The sequence below is a fragment of the Aplysia californica genome, unplaced genomic scaffold (assembly GCF_000002075.1).
Source record: "Aplysia californica isolate F4 #8 unplaced genomic scaffold, AplCal3.0 scaffold00373, whole genome shotgun sequence".
NCBI lineage: Eukaryota > Metazoa > Mollusca > Gastropoda > Aplysiida > Aplysiidae > Aplysia > Aplysia californica.
Window position 1 is genome coordinate 70,376 of NW_004797643.1, and position 1,463 is coordinate 71,838.

The 1,463-nt window shown below is 44.3% G+C and overlaps 1 protein-coding gene across 1 annotated transcript in view; it reads left to right on the forward strand.

Moving 5' to 3' along the window:
- Positions 1-1,463, forward strand: part of LOC101851591 (zinc finger protein ZFAT) — a gene marked incomplete in the record, with an annotated part of 39,179 nt that overhangs the window by 21,785 nt on the left and 15,931 nt on the right. The window contains 3 exon segments of the mRNA XM_013085427.2: positions 111-346; positions 784-912; positions 1,347-1,445. Of these exon segments, the coding sequence (XP_012940881.1) occupies positions 111-346; positions 784-912; positions 1,347-1,445 (464 nt within the window).

Genomic DNA, 1,463 nt, shown 5'->3' on the forward strand with positions numbered 1-1,463 from the left:
CCCCTCCCAAAAAAAACAACAACAAAAAACCCCAACAACCCCAAATCTGTTGCAGTTACACCTCTTTCTTTAAATCTAATCCCTGCCTCGTGACTTTGGTCATTTCCCAGGAAACCTGTACACTCACATGCGCAAGCACACAGGTCAGTTCTACCGCTGCGAGCAGTGCGACTTCAAGACGGTCAACAAAAGTCACCTGATCGAGCACAAGATGACCCACGACAGCCGTCGATCTCAGTGCATGATCTGCCGCAAGGACTACTCCACCCTTAAGTCTCTGATCAACCACGTCCGCAAGTACCACACGGACAAACCCGGCAAGGAGTATCTGCAGACTTTCTTACAGGTCAGATGAAGATATGTATGGCATAGTGGTGGCACAGGGGCTTGTCAAAATAATTGAATAAAAAATAGAATACGTACATTGCTTATTGCATTTATTATGCAAACAAATTAATGTTGCTTACTAATATAATAACAGGCACAGCCTTGATACCACAAACACTCAAACTGTTTTTCATTGCTGATAATGCATTCCTCTAATTATTTTAGTGAAGTAAGTATTATTACAACATGTTTCCAATGATGTGGTACTGCCGGCATCTGCTGTGTAATACCAGTAAGAACAAATTTTGGGCCTGAAAATCTGCTCACTATATGCATGTTTCGCTATGTGCCTATTTCGCTATGTGCGTGCTGGACAGTTCTGTAATTTTACATTCTAACGTTGTTCCCATCAGGCTGTGACCTCAATGGATTTTTTTTCTTCTTTTTGTTGTTCAGGGCCGCGGAGTGCGTGGCACCACCATCATCCACCAATGCCACGTCTGTAATCGTAAGTTCAAGAAGCGAATCGACCGCGACCGACATCTATTCATTCACGACATCAAGGACTTGCCTCATGTCCAGCAGGTAGCTTCTCCTGTTTGTGTCATTGTTGCGTTCCAGAAAACTTGTGTAATTCACTTTTTCTGTGTGTGTGTGTGTTACACTGTAAACTGGTTGACTACTGTGTGTGTATATGTGTGTGTGTGTGCTACTCTGTCTATCTGTGTGTGTGTGTTACTCTGTCTATCTGTGTGTGTGTGTTTTAGTGTGAGCTTAAGTCTGTCAGTATGTGTGTATGTTACACTAACTGTGTGTCGATCTATCTCTCTGTCTTTGTGCTTGTATTACAGTGTGAGCTGTGTGATTACTGGACCAGCCGTAAGATCTACCGAGACAAACTCTACCTGAAGCATCGGGTCATCTGCTCTCTATGTCTCCTCTGCGTGTCTGTGTGTGTGTCTGTGTGTTTGTCTCTGCATCTGTGTGTGATACTCCATCAATCTGTGCTTGTATTACAGTGTGAGCTGTGTGACTACTGGGCCAGCCGTAAGATCTACCTGGATAAACACTACCTGAAGCATCGGGTCATCTACTGCTGTGCTCTCTGTGATGAGAAGGTCAGTTTGGGGGGGGGG